Genomic DNA, 24,254 nt, shown 5'->3' on the forward strand with positions numbered 1-24,254 from the left:
GAATCAATGCTAATTTCCTGGTTTCAAGTCCCTATACCCTTTAACCCCCTTTGACCCTTTAAGTAACTGTTTGTATGTCTGGTTTTCTCTGGCCAGTAGAGCTTATTTTATTGCCTAATAATGTTTTCCTGGCTTATCACACAAAAATATTGTAAAGATTTTTAAGACATGAGTTAGGAATGAAATAACTATGTACAATGGAAGCTGAATACAGCTGAATACCAACTCATATTTAAATACACATTGGCAGTAAAGGCAACTAATGTCACTTCCATAATAAGAAAATCTGTAACTATCATTGCTGGAGAATCATCCCATTGACCTCTTTGTGCACATGAAGCTGACAAGGACCAGTCTAGTTCTTCATTTTGGCTTAAGAGTTTTCTCCTGGGAAACCATTGTGGTCCAGATAGAAATTTAAGGACAATTATCTTCAGAAGAGCTTTACAGTGCATAATTTATAACTGAATACACTTCGTTCACGTGTCCTATTGACTTAATGTGTAATTCAGTCAAGAAACAGAAAGGGTACATGTAAAGATATTTTGGAAATGTGATGTTTCATAGTGCCATAAATATGCGCCATTTCCTAGCTTTAGCATTCAATCATTGTAACCCTCCCATCATTTTATTAGAAGGGTTCTTACGCTTTGCTCCATGTAAAGTTAGGGAAGTAAAAGACTTTCACTTAAAAGCCTGAAAGTAAATTTAAAAGTTTAAAATCAACTGTGCCCTGGATGCTTTAAAGCATGAGGGTAGCAAACTGGTCTGTGGGCCAAGTCCAACCCCATAATTTTTTAAAATAAACATTATTGGAACACAGCCAGACCTTTTTGTTTATGTATTGGCTGTGGCAACTTTCACAGTATACTGTTAAGTTAATATCTTATGGCATACAAAGCCAAAAATATTTCAGTTCAGTTCAGTCACTCGGTCGTGTCTGACTCTTTGCAACCCCATGGACTGCAGCTTACCAGGCTTCCCTGTTCATCAACAACTCCCAGAGCTTACTCAAACTCATATCCATTGAGTCAGTGATGCCATCCAACCATCTCATCCTCTGTCTTCCCCTTCTCCTCCCACCTTCAATCTTTCCCAGCATCAGAGTCTTTTCCAGTGAGTTGGTTCTTCACATCAGGTGGCCAAAATATTGAAGTTTCAACTTAGGCATCAGTCCTTTCAATGAATATTCAGGACTGATTTCCTTTAGGATTGACTGGTTGGATCTCCTTGCAGTCTAAAAATATTTACTATCTGGTCATTTATAGAGAAAGTTTGCTGTAAAGAAGACCCCCTACTTGCGAAGGCTGCAAACTCTCAAGAATATTTATGGAGAGAATTGTCAATTAGGGGATATGATTTGTTGTCCCAAAATTAAGGTCTGTTTGAGTAATAAAGAGTTCATACAATCATTTAATGTGTAGTTTGCACTTTCAGAGTTAATGCAGGTGTCTCTGAGAAAATACCTGGATTTCTTAAAAGGTTAAAATCAGAAAGAAGTTTCATGTGCTTCAAAGTCAGCTTCTTGTTGCATGCACCTGTTTTCCCACCTAGCCACTCTATAATCATGTGGAACCCTCTTTCTTAGGGTAACCCATTTCAGTCTCTGCCAGCAGACAGTTGCTAGAAACTTCTTTCAAATGCTGAAGCAATGTCCCACCCATTAAAACTAATTCCACCTTCTGAAGCTTGCTATTTTGTATGTACAATCATTCTATTCATAATGAACACCTAATATGTAAGGAATAGTTATAATTCATGTGTATATCTTCTTAGTTTTCCTTAGATTTCTATTTTCTTTTTTGAAACACCAGATTAACCACTTAGTGGTATTTATTGTATGTTTAACTTAGAATCTTAAGCATGAAACTCATATAATTTTTACACCATCCTTTAGAGGAAACTTTTTTTGAAAAAATAAGCATTGATTAGAAATGTTAAAGTAGTGGTCCTGAATTCTGAAGCACAAAAGCTAAATTACAGATTCATACAATTCATTAAAATTTGATGTTTTACTTGCAGCATTTTGGATTCACAAATGGGCTCAGGTGATTAAAAATTATAAAATCAACATTAAATGTGATCTTTCAACTTTATTATTATAATCTAAGATTAGTTTACTATACATTGTTAATAAAAACATAGCATTAAGCTTTTGATAACTGAATAATAAGAGAATACATATATATTTCTAACAAGTATTAATTTCATCAGTGAAGGACACCCTTCCAAAATTAACTGTTCATTAGCCAGGCTACCTAGTGTATATAATTGATAGTCAAATCAAAACAGTAGGTAAACACAAATATGATCAAGAAGTTTTGCTTATTATGTTGTGTTTTTTTTTAAAGCTGTGAATTTCTCAGGCAAGGGAATAAGATCATATTGATGCTTAAAATGTAAATATATTATTAAAAGTAATTTGGGAGGTGAAAGATTATTTTTAAGTCATTAAAGACTTGAAAGATTTGTGTCCCTGATGTGTAAAAATTGTTTTAAAATTAGATAAAACTCTTTTTCATGGGTGTTTATAATGTAGAATAGAAAAGAAGATTGCATGAAACCACACAAAAAGGACTCAACTGTTTTCAGCCTAATAAAAATGTTGTAAAAATACTTGTAAGCTTGAAAATCACACTAGCTATTCTTGTTTCAAATTCTGTTTAATATATTGTTCTGTATGATTTTATAATAAACAGATTACTCCTTGAACAGGAATTAAGAATAAAGCTGCCAGGAAGAGGTTTTGTTGTCAGAGTAGTTCCCGCCTCATGTTTTGTAAGAGATTTCATGGTCCCATTGTAAAGAGTAGATGATTTAAAACGTGTTCCCAAGATAAACTTTCCCATTGTCATTAATGAGGATGGATAATACTGAGTGACAAGTGCATTAGGAATGACACAGAAAGAGCTGTTAGATTTGTCAGAGCATATCACTTCAGGCAGTGACACTTGAGGACATTCTTTTTGTGGATATTTGGTTGATGGGGGAGGTCTGACTTAAAGATACCAAATTTGTGTTTGCTAATAGAATAATGTATTGTGCAATGTATAGATATATATTTTCCAGTGTTTAGAAAATATTTAGGAGTTTCTTTAGTTAAGTTCTTCCACATTTTAAGTTTATTCCAATTTCCTCCTAAGAAAGTCATCAAACTGTACAACCTTTAAATAGTAAAAATTTCCACAAAATTACTTTTTTTTCTTTTGAAGTTTTTTTTTTTTTTTCCCTTGGACTGTCCAACTGAAGGAAAAATATTGAAAAATATATAAATTTAAAAAAATATTTTGCTGACTTATGACAGAGGACTCTTCTGTGTCACCTTAAGAACAAAGATTTTGAAATAACATAAACATAATTTGTATTGTCTTTCTACATGTATTTTACTTTAGAGAAACGTGTTTTAAATATTGATCAATAAGCAAATAATATATGACTATTCTGGTATTTAAAGTATTTCCAAACTGTGGTAGGCCTCTCAATTTTGATTCTGAACATGCAACTGGTCACTTCTTCGCCTTGATTCATCTTTCATGCTGCCAACCAAATTTTGTCTCTGTGTACCTTTTTGACACTAATAATGACTGAGTCTCTCTTCATTGGAGTTCAAGATTTCCCAAGCGGCAGTTTGGACCTAGGATAAACTATCTATCATGATTGCATACCACTAATCTGTCTCAACCAAACCATCCTGTGACTGAAATTATATTTGACAGTTCACCTCTTCTTGATGAACCTGAGGTGAATGTAACTACAGACCATCCCTGGGAGGACATGTAACTACTCCATATGTTACGGAGGGTCCTTTTATTTGTGAAACAAGACTTACACTATGCCTGTAGCTGAAGAGAGATTTCTTTCTATCTCTCTCTCTTCTGTGAGTGTGTCTCTCTTTCTCTGTCTCCCTGTCTCGCCCTAATTTTTCTAATTTTCATTAGAATTTCTTTTAAACACGTTCAACCGTTAAAAGTACTATCTATAGGTTAGTTTTCCCATGTGTTAAAATGGCAAAGTCATTTTTAAAAATACTAATGCTTTCTATAACACTCTCTTACATATACCACAGTTGTCAAATATCAAAGATTTGCTCTTAGTATTTTCACTCATTCCTACATTTATCAGTTCTTGAAACATCTCAATTTTTATATTACAAAATACTTCTAAAAGATGTTGATTCTCTCATTTTAACATAAAAATATTTTCAGATTATTTTAAGGATTAAAAATAGATTGAAAGAATGATAAATTGAACCCTCACAGGAAATGCTATTATAATTTTTGATAAAGAGTCCTTATGTAGCCTTAATTATCATTTTTTACGATTACTATGTAGAGTCTAGAGAAAACGGCTACCTGGTAAAATAAACTTATTTACTGCCTTATATCTTTTTTGTAAAAATATCTTTCTTTTGTAATCAGAAACTTCAGCATTTTGAGATGATGAACAAGGAGATATAAAGATTCACTGTTAATACCCTGGAAATAGAGAAATCTGATGTAATTTTCAAAATGCATATGGAGGGTTTAACAGTAAGGTTACTTACCGTTAACAGCCAAATTGTTACCACTTACCATGGAGATAGTAAGTAAACAATATCTAAATTGGAAACAAAAAGCAAAAAACTGGGGATATTTAAACAAAGCCATTTGAATATTAAATGGAGTTTCAAAGACTACATCTAGAAGTCTGTTTATAAATAAAGTTTATTTTAATCTCTCCTGGATTGGTGAAATGTGATTCTGTGATTCTCCCTAAAGATGTTCAGATGGCCTGAAAAGTTTTGCCCATGTAGTTCTGTTAGTTCATCAGAACAAGCATTCGATAAAATCACTCCTAACTGTCCTTTATTTTTAATTAAAGTTTATTATTCCTTTGGAAAAGTTGTTTTAGTATAAAGCAATATTTTATGAAATATTTTATGAAACACCAGGATAATCACTAAGCATTCTGCACAAAGTTTTTCTAAAACACCTAATGTCAAATAATCATCCACTTTATTTTGGAAATTTATATAAATTAATTTGCTAGTATCACAGAGATAATTGTTTGGTCAATATAGTAAGTGAAACACTCATATTTTTGTATGCAATATAAATTATTTTTAACAAATGAGCTTCATCTGCTTTAACTTCTTTATCTTCTACAATGTTTTTATTTCAACTAATGGTTACCAGTGAGCTATGTAAGACTTCAGTAACATCACTTAAAATAAGTGTCCTGAAAAAAACTTTAGTAAACTGTTTATAATTTCCATAATTTTTAAACTCTGTAATTTCTACCAGTGATTGTATAATATACTTCAAAGCCGTATATCTGAAGAAAAGGAAGCACTATCAACGTATTAATTAATTAGTAAACTATTTATATGTGTTCTTTATTCCAAAAGTGATTAAATTGAAAAAGCCTAACTTATACACTGACTCTGATGTTAGGCGGGCTTAATTTTGAGCTAAATTTTAACTTAGGCAGTAAAATCTGTGATCCGTATATCTTATCATAACTCCTCCCTTCTAATTATATGATCATTAAATGTTATTATACAGTGCATCTGCATATTTTTTAAAATAAAATTGCCTCCATTTTTCCCATAAGCATCTATTTTCTAATCAAAAGAGTGGATATTACATTGCTTCACAGTAAATACTCAAAAATTTTTTAAATGATAATTCATAGTTATGATTTGTTAAAGTAATTGCTTCATTTGAAAAGTAGAACTTGTTTATTTTAAATTCAAACAGCAAGTATATTAAGATATTTAAATATGTAGTATTTAAATAATTATGCTTTTTGTTTAGGGCTTTAATCTTTTTTTTTAAACACTTTTTAAAATATACTTTTATGCCTAAGCATGAAAAATGTGATAAGAAAAGACAGTAAAGTGGTCATGCCTTTTAGTAAATATAAAATTATATAAAATTATCTTGGAAAATGCCTTAATGCCATCACGTAAGACAAAATCACTGTGCTTTTAAGACTATTTTTAGTAAAATGATTGGCAACACTCAAGTCACATGTTTGTATCAAGAAGGAATAATTATTTCCCACTGAAATAATATTCATCACATTTGCTTTAGAAATTGGGATAAAATTTTCTTTGGGTGTGGGATTGGTATGTGTTTGTGGGAATGTTTAAGATACCCTGAATGGATGAAACAGTTATTTTAATATAATGTATTTACTGGGTCAATTGAAGTTTTGAGGACTAATTACCTGGAAGGTAAGATCATCCATAAGTTTTTCTTAATTATTCAGTAAATGTTTATGAAAATACTTTTAGTCTAGTTTGGTGCTTTTTATCAGAATACATGTCCTTAAAATTTGGTGTCTGGCCATCTCTCTAGCCTCATCTCCTGTCTTAGCTCCAAGTTGCAGCCAGACTCTCAATTGGAGTCCCTACATTCGCCCACTCTGTCTCTTCCAGGTTTTTTGTTGATGCCAAAAATATTCTCCACTTTCCTCCAAGTGTTCTTGCCAGATTAGTCTTAAGATTTACCCTTCAATCCTTGAAATGGATGTCACTTCTTCTAAAATGTCTTTCCTAATTCTCCAAGACCAAGTTTAGGTAGCCTCGCTCTGTAGTCCCTGAATATCTTCTATAATTATCTCTACTAAAATAGCACTTATAATATTTTAATTTCCTGCTTCCTTGATGTCTCTCTATCATACTGTGAGAAAGAAAAAGAAAAAGTTGTTCAGTTGTGTACAACTCTTTGCGACCCCGTGGACTGTCAGGCTCCTCCGTCCATGGGATTTTTCAGGCAAGAATACTGGAGTGAGTTGCCATAAGTTGGTGACAAAAGCTGTGTCATGTTCTTATTCACTAATGCATCCACAGCACCAAACTCAGGATCTAAGACATAACAGATGTTTAGTAAATATTTGTTGAATGGAAAGCTAATAATGTGTGGAACTGTTAAATATCTGACTACATTGCTTTTTTTAAAAACTGTCATAACAATATTTAACATGAGATCTATCCTCTTAATAAAATTTTAAGCATACAGTACATTATTGTTGACTATAGGTTTAGTGTTATACCCTGACTACAACTGTGTTGGTTTTTTTTTTTGGTCTGAGCTGGGTCTTCGTTGCTGTGTGCAGGCTTTCTCAAGTTGCAATGAGCGGGAGCTACTCTCTAATGGCAGTGTTTGGGCTTCTTAATGTGGCTTCTTCTGTTGCAGAGCACTAGCTCTAGGGCACATGGGCGCAGCAGTTGTGGCACCATGCTTCGTTACCCCACTGCAAGGCATGTGGAATCTTCCCAGACCAGGGATCAAACTCTCATCCCCTGCATCAGCAGGCAGATTCGTTACCGCTGGACCACCAGGGAAATCCCTGAGTACATCTTTAATTACATCTCTGGACAAGTCTGAGTTGACTGCTCTTGGAAAAGAGCTGCTGCTGCTGCTGCTGCTAAGTCGCTTCAGTCGTGGCCGACTCTGTGCGACCCCATAGATGGCAGCCCACCAGGCTCCCCCGTCCCTGGGATTCTCCAGGCAAGAACACTGGAGTGGGTTGCTATTTCCTTCTCCAATGCATGAAAGTGAAAAGTGAAAGTGAAGTCGCTCAGTCGTGTCCAACTCTTCGAGACCCCATGGACTGCAGCCTACCAGACTCCTCTGTCCGATTTTCCAGGCAAGAATACTGGAGTGGGTTGCCATTTCCTTCTCCAGTGCATGAAAGTGAAAGTGAAGTCGCTCAGTCGTGTCCGACTCCTAGCGACCCCATGGACTCCAGCCTACCAGGCTCCTCCTTCCATGGGATTTTCCAGGCAAGAGTACTGGAGTGGGGTGCCATTGCCTTCTCCGTGGAAAAGAGCACTAGTAATCAATTCTCAATGCCCAAATGCAGGGTAACCCTTACCCTGCCATAGTAACTGTACCAAACTGTTTTAATTTTCCCTAATTACCAAACTGTTTCATGTTGTTATGGTTAGAATACTCCCTATCAACCTGAAGTTTTAAAAAAAAAATTAATAGCACCTAACTCAATCTTTCCTTCTTGATAAAGGTTTTGCTACCTCCTTCTCCATTCCATTCCCTACCAGTATATTGACTTCTTTCTAAATCTTTGGCTTACTTAAACTCACCATTTTAATGAGAAACCATGTTGTTTGATTCCCTAATACCCTATCAAATGATTTTAATTTTAATGTGTGTGTGTGTACTTAGCTCGTCTATATTCTAGCTTTTCCTCTTACCTTTACAGACATGTTGTAGAGATTCAGTATGGCTACCTATCAGGATGACTAATTAAAGCCAAACCAACTGAGCATTTAAAATGCACCCTTGAAATAGAGGGGAGGTGCCAAGTTGATAACATCTTGATAACGTTGGATAGTAATATCCCATGGGCTTACATTTTCATTGTTCCCAGTCAATTGACATTTATATCTATTATCACTTGAATGAAACATGATTAATTATTTTATGATAATTTGAAGCATTGTTTAAAATTCAGTTTGGAAATGTTGTTTCCTGGCCATCTTCTTCAACCACTCCTTTAGAGGATTTGGAGCCAGTGTGCTATTTAGGAAGATGATTTTTTCCTTCCAATTTATTATATACTAAGGCTCCTTGTTTTCCAAATAGAAGATTCCTTCTTTCTCCAAGAGTAATAATTTTATGCTACAGATATCAAAGATAACAACAAAAATGTCACATTGTGATTCTGTCTCCATGACGCTTCAGAATCATACAAAATGAAAAATTCAAGCAAAGAAAGCCTTTTGCTTTTTCTACTGGTGTCAAGAGCCATGTTTCTTGAGGTTTTTTTCCCTCTAAATTGGACATTAAAATGTCTATTTTTATGTCATAAAGTTGTGATTATACCTTGAAATTTTATTCATAAAACATTTCCCCCAAATCACTCTTTTTCGTGAACTTACTTTCTTCCTATCCAAGAAATAGGAATTGTAGTTCTCACTTTTTAATTAACTCCTAGCTATTTTAGTTGGAGATTTATTGCCTTAATCCATATCTAATGTGTTTATCACTTAGGAAACTTTTTTTTTTAATGGGTTAGTAATTTTGTATAGTGCTGTAATTATATCTCTCATCAGGATAATTATGTAAAAGTAAATAAAGGTAGGGCTAAGATAATACCTAATTTAGGATGCCTTTCAAATGTATAATGCTTATAATTAAAGATTTCACACAGAAAGTAAAGGGCCTTGGTTTCCTTACACATCAGCCTAATTTTCAAAAGAAAACCATAAAGTTAGCTGAATAGTTTCTTTATTTACACATTTACACATTGAATCACAACTGTCCACTTAGAAGATTTTTGTTAAAAAAAATTGTTAATGTGTCTTTACACTAAAACAGAACTTAAAAGATGAATTTTATGGCTCATGTAACCTACAAGGTTGAGAGCAGTTATAATTTTAACTGGCCTAGTGCCATTAAAAAGTATTTAAGATTTATAGTAGGAAGTATGTAATTATTCATTTTATATTACTTAAACAGTTGGATGAACCATCACACATTATCAGTCATTAAAAGTAAAAATGATGCATCATACATGATTTCAGAGACAATGCAGTATAATCACTTATTAAGACATAAATAAGATATTTTGTCTTATATTTTCCCACTTTCCTGTTTTTTTCAGTTGGACTAAAAGAAAACCTAGTCTAGCCTAGCCTAGCCTAGCACCTAATAACCCCCACAAACACATATGCATATTTAAATGCAGATAACTAAATACAGATTCTCCAAAACACAGATCTTCACAACAGCCTTTCTCATGGCACATTGGGCTCCCCAGTGAATAATGGCTGCAGCATCTCAAGACAGAAAGCAACAACTAGACTTACTTGTGAAGTGACTGTGAAAAGCACTTCTCTTTCCTGACTGTGCTACATACAGAATTCCATGAACCGCTGAGGTAGTCGCATGACTTATGGTTCAGCTGCTGGCAGCGAAGAATAGGCTTTCAAGCTCTAGGTCCACTACACTATTACCAGTCTCTCACTCCTGAGACTTTATTTTTAAGCAGGGACTGGCTGTTTGCTGTGCAGTATTCATCTTTGTTTTTCTGGGACAACAAAGCAGGTGGGTCCTCAGGGGCAGCAGAGTGAGGCTGATGACTATACATGGTGTACTCTGTGTCTGAGGGGTCAGAAAACTAGATACTCTGTAGGTCACTCATGGCCTTCACCAGCCACTCAACTGGGCCCAGTTTTAAGTAATTTATGGGATGGAGCCACCATGAGTGTACCCTGTACTCATTGCATGCTTCAATAAAGGACTTCTCTGTTGTAGCAGTTTCTAATTGTAGCTGTTTCTAAGTTGTTCTGTTATATTGAAGTTGTATCAGTTTCAAAAATGTGTGCCATCATTAGGGACTTTGAAGTCTTTTGTTGAAAGGGGATTTTTGTCATAAAGCATTTGGTATAAGTGGTGTTTTTTCTGTTACTGTGAAAAATCTACATATAACACCTCAGATGTGACATATGTGAATAAAAGTTAATTCACATATGTGAATTAAAGTTATTGAGCCTATGTGAGTTAAAAATAATAATTCAATAAAACAGCGATCATATGCACAATTCATTTAGTGTACAGTTCTAATAACATGCTCCCAAATGGGTTTCATATGAACTGACGACGTTCTGTTAAGTGTGGATGAGTAAAACCCCCAAATTAACAAAACTATCATAGGACAGTAGTTTTTCATGAGATCTCACTTGCCATGTGTTTGATGCATAAGCTCTAATCTGCAGTATCAGTCATCCGTAACAAACTACTACTTTAATTATCAAAACTTTCTATATAAATTATTTAAAAGAAAATACCAGAAAATGTTTAGACAAGCCAAGTATGTTTGGGATTTCTACTGTGCAGTATAATATGCTAGTATTTACCTCTTGCTTCTTTTGATTATGCATCCAGTGAGATGCTAATTAGCTCGTTGTTGCTCTAATAGGACTGGAGAAGGGTTTCGTAGAGATGCTATTATACTACAACGTATTATTTAACATAGCCTTTGATATAAGAAATGTAGATATAACCATGAAAGCAAACCAAAGTCTGGTATTTAGAGATATCCAGAATGGATGATCCCATTAGCAGTTCATCAGTCTGTTTATTTCGTTGGAGAAAGTAAAGTCACTGGTATTGTTTTTTTTTAATATTAATAAATAATACAAAAGATCTGGTTAGAATTTCTTGAAATTTCTATTTAATAGATGATTTAATAGAACATTATTTAATAACCTTTTAGAACATTTTAAACATTGTAGGGAACTTTATTTAATAAAGGATTCATACCAGGATATTAAAAACATGTGGTTCACTTACTAAATATGGGGGAAAATTGCCTCTGAGTTGGTGTGTTAAATTGCTTGCATGCTTTTGGCATTTTAATAAGAAAACCTTTAAATGTGATGTTCTCAGTCATCACTGTGTCTTTGGTTGACACATTTTCTTTAATAAAAGATAGAAAATGGGAAAACATATATTTCTATCTAATTTGAATAGAGGCCTATTTTATGAGTATATTTGGAAAGCTATGCCAAAACACTTGATATGGAAAGGAAAGTAATTTCTAAGGCTGTTAATATGAGTGACCTACCCCAACCATTTTTCTTCATTTTGCCAGCTATGCATTTCAGAATTGGAAATAAGTGGAGCTAAAACATTCTTCCCTATAGCATTGGGGTCTTCACATAGGCCTGTTTGAAAAATGCCAGGGCATGGTTCTTTCCTCAAACATGAAGATACTCGCAAAATTACACATGATTTATTCAGGAACAAGAATCCTGAAACAGTTTAATTTTACATTTATGAACTGAATTAACATTCTGTTCATACTACTAAATCAAAACTGAATGTTACATCTTTATATGCTATCAGTAATGTCTTCATCAATTGAGATTTCTAGAATATAGTTTAAAAAAAAAAAAAGCACCTGGGATTGTAAACTAAGTTAGGTGATAGGTGTATTTGTAATGATGTGGCAGTAATGAAGCTTTGAAAATTACTGAAGATAAATGGCTGGTAATTGCTGTAACCCTCTTTTTCCTATTTATTGCTAATCCTACAAAAAGGTAATTGTTTATCCATCTGGTTTCCTTAGCATATAAATTCTTTGCAAGCAGGAAAAATCATCACAGTCAAATAGAAGTGAAGAATTGGGGGCAGGGGAGGAAATAGATTGTGATAGATTGAATGGACAGAGTTCCTGCCCTCGGGAGTCATGAGAAGGTTATGTGATATAGCAGTTAATATATTTATGCTTTTAAACATGTACTTATTAAGCATATATAATGTTAAAGTTACGATGTAAGCACTGTGGGCAATGCAAGCACTACATATTTTCTGTTCTCACTTTACCTCTCAGGCACTTTACTGTGAAAGGTATAGAAGTCCCTCCTCTCTGAAAATACTGTAGTCATATCATCCTTTTCAGGTGGTTAGAAAAGTTTTATTTTTTCCCTCAAATTAAAAAAAAAATCACTATTTTCCCAACATTCAGTCTGTTGACTCTGCCTTTGAAATATATTCATAATTAAACCAACTTTCACTAGCTCCAGTGCTACCATTCGGTCTCAGTGCAAGCCACCATCATGTTTTGCCTGGACTATTGTTTAGCCTCCCAACTAGAAACTTCCTTTTAACCCTGAGTGCTGAGGCACTTCAGTCATGGCCGACTCTGCAACCCTATGGACTATAACTTGCCAGGCTCCTTGGTCCATGGGATTCTCCAGGCAAGAGTACTCAAGTGGGTTGCCATGCCCTCCTCCAGAGAATCTTCCCGATCTAGGAACTGAACCCTTGGAGGGTTCTTTAACCCTGACCTCCTTCAAGTCTTTTGTTCTTTTTTTTTTTTTTTTTTTTACAGCAGTAGAAAGGATGATTCTTTTAAAACATAAGACAGATTGTGTCATATTTCTGCTCAAAATTCCCTATCAATTCTCCATCTTGCTGAAAAGTCCTTTAGTGTTCACCAAGAAGACCGTATTGACCTGGCTGCCTTAACTCTCAGATCTTACCTTTTAGCCCTCTCCCATAACTTGCTCTGATTCAGCCACACTGGCCTGTTGCTTAAACTTGCCAAGCCTCAGGGCCTTTGCAGTTCCCTTTGCCTGAAATGTACTTCTCTCAGATCTTTTCATAGCCACCTTCCTCCCCCTTCATATATGAAAATATCACCTTCGTAATGTTTTCCTGACTGTTCGTTTCAGAGTCCCAGTTTACCATTCCGTTTACCGCAGTTTACAATTCTGCCTTTCCCAATCACTTCTAGTCTGTGTTTTCCTGTAGCACTCATCACCTTCTAATCTGCTACATAAGTTTCTTATTTATTATGTTCATCTTCTATCTTCCTGTACTAGGATGTAAGCTTCACAAGAATAAGGATTTGTTCTTATTCTGTTCTGCTTAGAACAGTCTGACACATGATAAGTGAAGTGAAAGTCGCTCAGTCGTGTTCAACTCTTTGCAACCCCATGGACTGTACAGTCCATGGAATTCTCTAGGCTCGAACTCTGGAGTGGGTAGCCTTTCCCTTCTCCAGGGGATCTTCCCAGCCCAGGGATTGAACCCAGGTCTCCCGCATTGCAGGCGGATTCTTTACCAGCTGAGCCACCAGGGAAGACCAAGAATACTGGAATGGGTAGCCTATCCCTTCTCCAGCGGATCTGCTCCATCCAGGAATTGAACCAGGGTCTCCTGCACTACAGGCAGATTCTTAACCAACTGAGCTATCAGGGAAACCCGGCACATGATAACGTAACGTGCTCAGTAAATATTCTGAAATTAATATGTTTGTGTGTCTCAGCTTATCTCAATTTATCTGTTTTCTTATTTTCTTCCCTTTTGTATTAAAATTATATGTAAGTCTGAATTTGGAAACTTGTATTAGTACTAATCATGGGATCATTTATTGAGTGCTTAATAGTGTCAGACATTGTACTAAGCACATTAACTGTATTATCTCATTTAATCCCCACAACTCAGAGTCAGATGAGAAGCTTTAGAGAGGTCAAGTCACTTGCCCAGGGTAACATGTGAGGTGAACTAAGCTCCAATTCAACCCACAACAAAGGCATGTCCTTCTTTGTAGCTGTTGGGTTAAGGACATCTTTAGCAAGTTTTATTCGGTATCAATGTTCTTATATATATATATATATATTTACTTAAAAAAAAAAAAACAGCTTGGCTCAAACAATCAACTGAATACTAATATGCCTAACGTACAGGAGACAGGGATCAAGACCATCCCCATGGAAAAGAAATGCAAAAAGGCAAAATGGCTGTCTGGGGAGGCCTTAAAAAGAGCTGTGAAAAGAAGAGAAGCGAAAAGCAAAGGAGAAAAGGAAAGATATAAGCATCTGAATGCAGAGTTCCAAAGAATAGCAAGAACAGATAAGAAAGCCTTCCTCAGCGATCAGTGCAAAGAAATAGAGGAAAACAACAGAATGGGAAAGACTAGAGATCTCTTCAAGAAAATCAGATACAGAGGGAACATTTCATGCAAAGATGGGCTCAATAAAGGACAGAAATGGTATGGACCTAACAGAAGCAGAAGATATTAAAAGAGGTGGCAAGAATACACAGAAGAACTGTACAAAAAAGATCTTAATGACCCAGATAATCACGACGGTGTGATCACTCATCTAGAGCCAGACATCCTAGAATGTGAAGTCAAGTGGGCCTTAGAAAGCATCACTATGAACAAAGCTAGTGGAGGTGATGGAATTCCAGTTGAGCTATTTCAAATCCTAAAAGATGATGCTGTGAAAGTGCTACACTCAATATGCCAGCAAATTTGGAAAACTCAGCAGTGGCCACAGGTCTGGAAAAGGTCAGTTTTCATTCCAATCCCAAAGAAAGGCAATGCCAAAGAATGCTCAAACTACTGCACAATTGCACTCATCTCACATGCTAGTAAAGTCATGCTCAAAATTCTCCAAGCCAGGCTTCAGCAATATGTGAACCATGAACTTCCTGATGTTCAAGCTGGTTTTAGAAAAGGCAGAGGAACCAGAGATCAAATTGCCAACATCTGCTGGATCATGGAAAAAGCAAGAGAGTTCCAGGAAAACATCTATTTCTGCTTTATTGACTATGCCAAAGCCTTTGACTGTGTGGATCACAATAAACTGGGAAATTCTGAAAGAGATGGGAATACCAGACCACCTGACCTGCCTCTTGAGAAATCTGTATGCAGGTCAGGAAGCAACAGTTAGAACTGGACATGGAACAACAGACTGGTTCCAAACAGGAAAAGGAGTACGTCAAGGCTGTATATTGTCACCCTGCTTATTTAACTTCTATGCAGAGTACATCATGAGAAATGCTGGACTGGAAGAAACACAAGCTGGAATCAAGATTGCCAGGAGAAATATCAATAACCTCAGATATGCAGATGACACCACCCTTATGGCAGAAAGTGAAGAGGAACTAAAAAGCCTCTTGATGAAAGTGAAAATGGAGAGTGAAAAAGTTGGCTTAAAGCTCAACATTCAGAAAATGAAGATCATGGCATCTGGTCCCATCACTTCATGGGAAATAGATGGGGAAACAGTGTCAGACTTTATTTTTTGGGGCTCCAAAACACTGCAGATGGTGACTGCAGCCATGAAATTAAAAGATGCTTACTCCTTGGAAGGAAAGTTATGACCAACCTAGATAGCATATTCAAAAGCAGACACATTACTTTGCCAACAAAGGTCCGTCTAGTCAAGGCTATGGTTTTTCCTGTGGTCATATATGGATGTGAGAGTTGGACTGTGAAGAAGGCTGAGCGCCAAAGAATTGATGCTTTTGAACTGTGGTGTTGGAGAAGACTCTTGAGAGTCCCTTGGACTGCAAGGAGATCCAACCAGTCCATTCTAAAGGAGATCAGCCCTGGGATTTCTTTGGAAGGAATGATGCTAAAGCTGAAACTCCAATACTTTGGCCACCTCATGCAAAGAGTTGACTCATTGGAAAAGACTCTGATGCTGGGAGGGATTGGGGGCAGAAGGAGAAGGGGACGACAGAGGATGAGATGGCTGGCATCAGCCATGGCATCACTGACTCGATGGATGTGAGTCTGAGTGAACTCCGGGAGTTGGTGATGGACAGGGAGGCCTGGCATGCTGTGATTCATGGGGTCGCAAAGAGTCAGACACGACTGAGCAACTGAACTGAACTGAACTGAATGTCATTCATTCCTTCTTTTTAATTAGCTACATGTTGTCGTCGTTCTTCAGTCACTAAGTGATGTCTGACTCTTTGCAACCCCATGGACTGCAGCATGCCAGGCCTCCCTGTCCCTAACTGTCTCCATGTCCATTGAGTCAGTGGTGCCATCTAACCATCTTATCCTCTGCTGCCCCCTTCTCCTTTTGCCTTCAGCCTTTCCCAGCATCAGGTTCTTTTCTAATGAGTCAGCTCTTCACATCAGGTGACCACAGTATTGGAACTTCAGCTTCAGCAGCAGTCCTTCCAGTGAATATTCAGGACTGATTTCCTTTAGGATTGACTGGTTTAATCTCCTTTAAGTCCAGGGGACTCTCAAGAGTCTTCTCCAGGAGCTAATTTATCAGAGATAAATTCTGACTTTAGAACTTTACAACTCCAAATGATAGATAGAAATATAATATTCCTTTTAGATTGAAGGGAGAATATATTCATATCAGGTATAATATATCCTTGAAGAAGACTTGGAAATAATTAATTCCAAAATGATCATATAAGTTGGGCATTGAGTAATTTGAATTTGCCCAAGAAAAAAGGGACTAGAAGAGGTATAAAAAGTGGGGTAATATGCAGTGGCATCAAAAGGATCTCATTGTTCATATGTTTTTGTTTGAGTAATCTCTAAACTCATTTTTTAAGCCATGTTCTCCATACATATTTTTAAACTAACATATAAAATTTTACATTAATGTTTAATTTAAACATAATCCAACTTAAATTTTTTCATTCATAGACCATGCTTTTGAAGTTGTACTTTAAAAGTCACTGCCAACCCAGTGTCATCTGAATTTTCTTCTGTGATATCTTCTAGGGTTTTATAGGTTTACATTTTGCATTTAGGTCTATGATTAGTTTTTACTTACTTACTGTAAATGGTGTAATATCAATGTCTAGATTCATTTTTTTGCACATGGATATATATTTGTTCCAGCACCATTTGTTGGAAAGACTGTACTTTCTTCGTTGAATTACAGTTGTGGCTTCCCTGGTGGGTCAGACGGTAAAGCGTCTGTCTGCAATGCAGGAGACCCGGTTCCATCCCTGGGTTGGGAAGATCCTCTGGAGAAGGAAATGGCAGCCCACTCCAGTATTCTTGCCTGGAAAATCTCGTGGATGGAGGAGCCTGGTAGCCTACCATCCAGGGGTTGCAAATAGTCGGACACGACTGAGCGACTTCACTTTCACTTTCTTTGTCAAAGATGAATTGACTGCATTTGTGTGGATCTCCTTCTGGGCTCTTTAGTCTGTTTGTTGGTCTTCTTGTCTTTCCTTTGACCAGTAACACACTGTCTTGATTATTATGTGTGGCTTAATAGTAAGTCTTGAAGTCTGGTAGTTTGCTAGAGCCCCATAGCAGTTATCACAGACTCAGTGGCTGAAACAATAGAATTTTATTTTTCTCACAATTCTGAAGACCAGAAATCCAAGATCAAGGTGTCAGCAGAGCTGGTTTTTCCAAGGCCATTTTCTTTAGCTTGTGGCTTACCCTCTTCTCCCTGTGTCTTCCTGTGGTCTTCCCTCTTCTGTGTGCATATCTGTGTCCACATTTCTTCTTGTAAGGACACCAGTCATACTGGAACCTTGGCTTCTCTGGTGGTTCAGTGGTAGAGAATCCACCTTTAATGCAGGAGACGCAGGCTCAGTCCCTAGGTCTGGAAGATCCCCTGGAGAAGAAAATGGCAACTCACTCCAGTATTTTTGCCTGGGAAATCCCATGGACAGAAGAGCCTGGCGGGCTACAGTCCATGGGGTTGCAACAGAATCGGACATGATTTAGTGGCTCAACAACAGCAACAATAATCAAAAAATACACAGCATGGACATACCTGTTTTAACCTGTGGGTAAATTTTATTGATATAATCTCTAGATATTAGTACAGCCTATCTCATTAATAACGGAGTTAATCAGTTTTCAACTTACATTTTTATAAAAATGCAGAATCACATATTTAACTTTAAGGTTTGTGGGTGTTATTTTTTAATTTGACTTTGTGTCATTTGGGGACAGGCTAGAATAATACTTTAGGCTTTCCTCCTTCTGAGACATATATCCAAACTGAGATGAAAGAAGTGTTTTTAATTCATCTAGCAGCCACATATAACTGTGCTTGGTTTACACTGTGAGGAGGTATTTGGGACGGCAGCAGAAACAGGGTTTGATTTGTTAGGTACACACCCTTTACATCTCTCGTATCATATAAAATTGTTTATAAGCATGGGTCGGAGAAGGCAATGGCACCCCACTCCAGTACTCTTGCTTGGAAAATCCCATGGGTGGAGGAGCCTGGTAGGCTGCAGACCATGGAGTCGCGAAGAGCTGGACATGACTGAGCAACTTGACTTTCACTTTTCACTTTCATGCATTGGAGGAGGAAATGGCAACCCACTCCAGTGTTCTTGCCTGGAGAATCCCAGGGATGGGAGAGCCTGGTGGGCTGCCATCTGTGGGGTCGCACAGAGTCGTACACGACTGAAGCGACTTAGCAGCGGTAGCAGCAGCATAAGCATGGGTACCATAATGTAGTAAACTTAGCCTGAATCAGTTCAGAAAAAATATTTAGAAGCCTGCTATTATAAAGCAAGTAAGTAAACAATTATTCTTACACCATAAAAATGAATACAGTAGTAGAAGGGATTAGACAAATATGCTGAAAATCAAGTCAAAGCTTTCTAAGTATAGTAAGAAGCACAGGATACTAAAAATGCTCATACACGAGAGAGATGCTGCATCTCTTTGAAAGCAAATTAGAAGACTGAAAGGGAAGGTAACACTTGTGATCTAGAAGAATCTGGAGAGAAAATCTATCAGGAAATGGCTCAGGTACATACTAAAGTAAACTAAATAGAGCACCGTATTTCAACCAGAACAAGTCTGGAGGAAGACAGCTGCTGGTGTTGGTTCAGTGGATCTGTAATGTTAAGCTCACATTTCTGTGACTTTGTGAAACTTATCTCCATGCTTGTTGCCTCATGATCACAAGATGGTGGCTGCAGCTCCAGCTACCAGTCTGTAGTCTAGCAGGAAGAAGGCATTGAGAGACTTTTCTGTCTTCTTTTCCCTGTTTCTAAGAGTGATTGAACTCACTATAGTAAAAACAATAAATGATTTATTATACAAAGTCACGTGACTGTAATATTTCTTGTTCCTCCTTAGGAACTAATGCTATGCATGTAGAGCAACCAAGATAATTCACTGTCTTTATGGGGTTAAAGTACTGATAATTGGTCCAGGACAATAAGAGTAAACCAGGGCTTGCTGGTGTGACTAAGGGAATAATTCTGTTTCTGCCTAGAGTCTTCTGAGGGCTCCCACATTGTTCTTGCCCCAGGTGGTCAGCTTTGCAAGAGGATGTCAACGTCCCTCTTGAGGGATGAGTGGACTGAACCGGCTTTGCTCGTCAGCCCCAGGAATAGCTGCATATGCCTTAGTTCTCTGCCTCCACCATCCATGCTCACTGTCAGTGGCCTCCCTGTGGCCACATGCTCCCTGTGTATCTTCAGCTTAAGGCTGTATTTTCTCTCCTTCTTATGGTCCTGAGGAAGGAGGGCTGAGGGAAACTTAAAGTCCCCCTTTGTGGGAAAAGTCTTTTGCCTGCTTTAACTGGGAGCAACAAATCCCACATTTACATAGCACTATAATCTTCACAGAGTAACACCAATAGCAATCTCCCAGGAGACCTCAACTCAGAACACTCTTACTGAATCACATGGTGCCCAGGCTTATACTGTTTAATTTTGAACATTTACAAAGCTTTAAGGACATTATTACACTGAACTATTTTGTTCCGATATGGAATTTTGTGTTCTTATCCCTGTTTGAATCAAATATCTTTTTTTTCACCCCACATATATTTTAAATGATCTCTTCTGTGGGATATCCACTAATCTCTATCAGTTCTCTTACAGCCTCTCTAAATATTCCTTTTTTCACTTTCTCTGGGTGTTTTTCCTCTTTTTATCCCCCAAAGATGACGATGATGGTTAATGAATGTTAACCCCAACAATGAACGTTATTATTCATTAAATATTTATTATATTCAATGAATATTAACAATGAATATTTAAACCCAACAATAACCATGACTTAACAAGTACTTATAAGTGCTGGGAACTGCACGACTTACACATAATAACTCACTGAACTCTTCACAGCCTTATATAGTTAGTTCCATGACTGTCCCTGTCTTCTATATGAGAGGTGCAGAAAGGTGCACAGGGAACTCTGTTCAGTGTTAGTGGCAGCCTAGATGGGGGGCAGTTTGGCGGAGAATGGATACATGTATATGTATGGCTGCGTCCCTTTACTGTTCACCTGAAACTGTCACAGCATTGTTAACCGGCTATACTGCAATACAAAATAAAAAGGTTAATTAAAAAATACATTGTAAATCAACCATACTTCAATAAAAGTAAATTTTAAAAAATAACTTACTTATAGTCACAAAAGTTAAAAACAGAGTCGGGTTTCTAGCCTGGATACTCTTAAGTCCAAATGCATGCGTTCTTAACCTCTAATCATTGTTCCTGGTCTCTAGAAGCTCCTCCTCTTAGTGACTGCCTCTTGCCTTCTCTTCCCTACCTAATTCCAGGGCCAGTTCAGTCTCGTTGATTTCATCAGTCTACCATAAGGTTTGGATACCCTAGTGTCACCAGCTAAAATCTTGCAGGCTTGGCGGTCTCTGTAACCCAGCAATATAGGCATCAGCATGCCTTATCCAACTATGCAACAGTTTCAATAGAGCTCCTGACAAATCTGGCCTTCCATGGTGGCTCAGACGGTAAAGCGTCTGCCTGCAATGCAGGAGACCTGGGTTCAATCCCTGGGTCGGGAAGATCCCCTGGAGAAGGAAATGGCAACCCACTCCAGTACTCTTGCCTGGAAAATTCCATGGACAGAGGAGCCTTGTAGGCTACCGTCTACAGGGTCGCAAAGAGTTGGACACAATAGCGACTTCACTTCACTTCACTTCATTGACAAATCTAAGAGATGCTATACATGAAGAGCTGATAGTACTGTACTTGATGTTTGCCAAGATTTGAAAGATGAAAGAAAGAGAAGAATCATAAGTAAACTGCTCTTAAGACTGTAAGATTAGCAGTCCGTTAATAAGAATTTAAGTACTTATTTATTTGTCTTTCCCACTAGCTGCTGAAGTTAAAAAGATACAGAAGCAGAAATTCTGGTAACTCTGTCTTGATCACACCAATTCCACTTTCATGATATTTTCTTTCCTTGAGAGTCTATGTACATATTCAGAGCACCTATCATTTCTTACCCACTTCCTAAACCTGACCTGACAGCTGTATCCTCTATTGACCTCTCTCTCTCTCTCTCTCTCTGTCCCCCTCTCACCTCTCTCCCTCCGTCCCTCTCTCTCTCCACTTACTATTTTCTCTGTTACTTATAAAATTAATACTTTTCTATTTATTGTTCAGTTGTCTCATTTTTGTACATTTTGTACACTGCTGTCTAGCTCAATTTTATTAGATATGTGTAAAAATTCCTACTGTGTGCCAGGCCCATTGTGAGTATACAGATGTTTGTTAACACAGCCCCTACCCGTGAAGAGCTCATAGACTAGTAGAAGAAACTGATATATAAACAAATAACCATAATAGAAATTGATTGATATAAAAATAGAATTAGGTATAAATTGCTATGTAAAGACTAATAATGGGGTAATTCTAGTAGTAGTTAAACCATCTCCAGGAAAGGCTACAGAAAAAACCTATTTGAGTACAACTTGAGAGTCATTTGGATTGTAAAATATTTATATCCTCCTCACTTTCTATTTTCATTATATTCATTTTGACACTTCTTGTCTGTTAAACTGTAAATTCTTCAAGGTCAGGAGTTATATGTTCACAGCCAGTGTTTCATCCATAATACCGTAATATTTCACTGAATAAGTATATTTGGTGCTAACCAAGTATTTATATTCATATAAATGAACATTTATTTCTATTTCCTAATCTCTCTTCTTCCACAGATCCCAACTCGTCAGCATACATTTTTGTATTTTAATATCCCATTTTATTTAACATAACATTAACTATGTAGTATATTTTTAGAACAGCTTATTTTACTTACAAATGTGTAGTTTCTTTCTGTGTCATATCTTGTAAGTAAGCATTGAGATATTTGCTCTTTAACCCTCTATGAGCTTTTATGGTATCTTCTGTAAGCATGATAAAAATGCAAAACTTATAGGTCTTTTATCTTGTATACTATATGGAAAATTCTCAAGTTTAAAGAATGCTTAAAAGCCATGTTTAACTACTGTAATGTTAAAGTTACAAACTGGAAAATTGAATATTATGAATCTTACTTCTGAACAGAATAAAATAGGCTCAAGATCTCCTAAATTTCATGGAATAACACTGAGGTTTATCTTATAAACATTTAAACCCATCCTTATTTTTTGCTAATTCCAAGGCCAAGAACATTTTAAGATTAAAGCTTCAAATGAATTAAAATCATCTTAAAGTATAGTAAAATTATTTGCCAAATATCTGTTTGAGAATCTGCTATATGAGGAGGCACTGGTGATGCAGAAATGAATAAGACATTATTTCTATTTTAAGGAGCTCACTATTTAATAATTAAAGGGATTTGTCCAATCTGTATTACAGGGTAAATTCAGTTGAGTAAATCCAGTTGGCTAAATATGAATTTCAAAATTGATCAGAAGTAGAAAAGACCTCTGTCAAAGACTTGAACTCAATTCACCATTTCAGAAGCACAGTTGCTTACACATAGTATTAATAGGTACTAAGTAAATGTTTATTAAGTATCTTAAATGCAAACATATTTACTGTAATTAAATACAAATATCTGAGTTTTTCATTAAGACTTCAGTTTAAACAAGGATAAGGGAAGGAAATTGCCCCCAAGAGAGGGCCATATCGTAATGTTATTTCCAGAAGGAATGCTTTTGGATTCTCTCCCATGAGTAATGGGGAGCCTTTTAAGTGTAATCCTTTTATTTAGGGATTACTGATGAGGGTTATGTTTTTAAAATACCACTTTGGGTGCAGTATGAAAAAATAAATTGGAAGGGATGACAAGACTGGAGGCAGAGTCTAGTTAGGAAATGTTGTAAGAGGCCAGGTCATCATCATCATCATCGTCATGGCCTGAACTAAGAAAGGAATCTGGCAGAAATGCATTAGAATCAACTGAATTTAGTCACTGTCACTTGATGAGGGAGAAGGAGGAGTCTAAGGTGGCTCCTGATTTTCTGGTTTGAGTGCCTTGATAAGTGTCTTTCACTATTAATAAAATAAGGACCATAAGGAAAAGCTGTCAATGGGGACTTGTAGAATGGGACATGTTAGTGGAGAAAACCTGTGAACATTCAGGTGTATGAATTTGTTTGGGGTGGTATATGGGCCAGGGATGTAGATTTGGGGATCAGTGTTATATAGCTGGTAGTTGAAGTTTAGAAGTTGAAGTTCAAGATTAGAAAATATGTTTGAATTCAGACATATCAGAAAATATGTTTGAATTCAGAAGGCATGGCACAGAGGAATCCTGTGGAGTGGTCTCATGGAAGTTGAGGGAGGAGAGGATTTTGAAAAGAGAATATGGAACAATGCTGAATGCACTGAACAGTGAATAAAAAGTCAACAGTTGAATCGTGGATAGACAAGTCTGTTTCATTTGGCAGTATGAGGCTCATTGGTGACCATCAGTCAAGACGTTTCAGGGATATTCAGTTCAGAGCTTTGATTACTTGCAATTACTGGAGTATTCAATTTTTTTTTTTTAAGTATTTAAAAAGTGACTGAGAGGTGAAGAAGTAGAGACAGCAGGTATCCACTCCATTCCAAGCTTCTGAGTATGAGAAATGGGAGAAAGAATAATAGCTGGGAGAGATGCAGGATAGAGGGTTTTTCAATTCTTTTGTTTTTCTCCCTTATTCCTTGATTAAACTATTGCTTTTGGTTGCATTTTCATGAGTTAATGTTAAACTTAGTATTTTTCTATAATTAATCATTCTATAATTCTTTTGGTCAGTGATAAAAATTGGAAAGAATCAGGGTTACCCTCAAACCAAA

The 24,254-nt window shown here is 36.6% G+C and overlaps 1 protein-coding gene across 3 annotated transcripts in view; it reads left to right on the forward strand.

Moving 5' to 3' along the window:
- ELP4 (elongator acetyltransferase complex subunit 4) overlaps window positions 1-24,254 on the forward strand; it is a 254,785-nt gene that overhangs the window by 137,175 nt on the left and 93,356 nt on the right. The window contains exon 10 of one of the 3 annotated variants that reach the window (XM_086340943.1): window positions 7,182-10,550. The exons of the other annotated variants lie outside the window; for them this stretch is intronic. Coding sequence (XP_086197069.1) covers window positions 7,182-7,373 — 192 coding nt within the window. The 3' untranslated portion in view covers window positions 7,374-10,550. Of the gene's footprint in view, window positions 1-7,181; window positions 10,551-24,254 lie in introns of those variants that run through there. 3 annotated transcript variants of the gene reach the window in all.

Source organism: Bos grunniens, chromosome 15, assembly GCF_055505025.1.
Source record: "Bos grunniens cultivar Pamir isolate PY7600 chromosome 15, Bosgru_T2T1.0, whole genome shotgun sequence".
Taxonomy (NCBI): Eukaryota; Metazoa; Chordata; class Mammalia; order Artiodactyla; family Bovidae; genus Bos; species Bos grunniens.